This window comes from Austrofundulus limnaeus, unplaced genomic scaffold (genome assembly GCF_001266775.1).
Source record: "Austrofundulus limnaeus strain Quisiro unplaced genomic scaffold, Austrofundulus_limnaeus-1.0 Scaffold1118, whole genome shotgun sequence".
Taxonomy (NCBI): domain Eukaryota; kingdom Metazoa; phylum Chordata; class Actinopteri; order Cyprinodontiformes; family Rivulidae; genus Austrofundulus; species Austrofundulus limnaeus.
The window spans coordinates 34,696-35,926 of record NW_013953520.1 but is presented as its reverse complement, the minus strand read 5'-3'; the positions used below and the strand labels follow the sequence as shown (position 1 = coordinate 35,926).

At 31.4% G+C, this 1,231-nt stretch overlaps 1 protein-coding gene across 1 annotated transcript in view; it reads left to right on the top strand.

The window, feature by feature from the left end:
• Window positions 1–771, top strand: part of LOC106534211 (Fc receptor-like protein 2) — a 7,322-nt gene extending 6,551 nt beyond the window's left edge. Inside the window, exon 5 of the mRNA XM_014030784.1 lies at window positions 725–771. Within this exon, the coding sequence (XP_013886238.1) occupies window positions 725–771 (47 nt within the window). The remainder of the gene's footprint in view (window positions 1–724) is intronic.
• The last annotated feature ends 460 nt before the right edge of the window (window positions 772–1,231 follow it).

Below are 1,231 nucleotides of genomic sequence, written 5' to 3'. Positions count from 1 at the left end.
ATTTAATACAGAAGTCTTTTCAGAATTCCATCATTAGTTCAGATAAACAAAATGCTTCAGGAGGATTTAAGATTGTGTGATTTAAAGACAACATGAATAAAAACAATAAAGTAAATTTCTTAATCATTTTAAATATTATCATGTGGTTGGATTTGATTATTTTCATACTTATTCTATATTAAATTGTATTTATGCCCTCTTTCGATGTGTTTAACCATCAAAACATAAAAAAATCTACAGTCTTTGCAAGACCTTAAAGTTAAACAAAAACAACAGGAAAACTAGCCAATGTTTATTTACAAAAAATAGGGTAAAATTCCCTGCATGATGATGGAGATTGTGAAATCAATTTCAGTATAAATAAATCATCCTATACACAACCTTATCAGTATCCAGCATTTTAGAATTTGACCCAGCTTTTATTTACAAATACACAATATTTATATATCCATCCATTTTGTTTACTGACAGGAGTTCATGTGGGCACAGTTCTGTAAAAGTCTGTGTTCATTTTGGTCCTGCATCTTATATTTAACTGGGTTTAACAGTCAGACAGACAGCCTCACATCTAAATCTAAAACACATTGTTGATTAAATTGATGCAAGAAGTGATCAGATTCTGTAAAACAAGCTCAGATCATGTTTGATCTTACCCCACAAAGAGCTGATTYATCAAAGGTTTGTGTGTAAAAAGATACTTGATACGAAGCTGRTTTATTAACAGTGCACAGCAAGAACTGCATCTGTGAGGTGAGCAGGTCATCTTCCTGAACATGATGATTACCAGACAAAAATAAAAAAACTGTGGGGAGGAAAAGCAGACAATCATTTAGCACYGCAGAGTAATTAATTAAAGCTGAAACTTGATGCTGATTTTGCTGTTTATAATGAGCAAAAAGAAGAGAAGTGCAAACTGGCTGTGGTCATCTACAATTCAAATGTGTAGTAAACATGATCATTATTACAAGTGTATTGTTTAGAATGAACACAAACACTGGTTTGTGATCGTTTATTACATAAAGCACCTTATTACATTATAATTTATGAAAAGAGCAACCACCGCATTTTGTAACAATCAAAATGTAATATTGATATTAAATAATGTGGCTGAGAGTATTACAAAATGTATTTAAGACGTTTACTACATTTTGCATCAAATATTACATATTGTGGTTTTAGTGTACATTTTATAGCTCGATTTAATTACACTATTACGGAGCCCGCCAGGGGT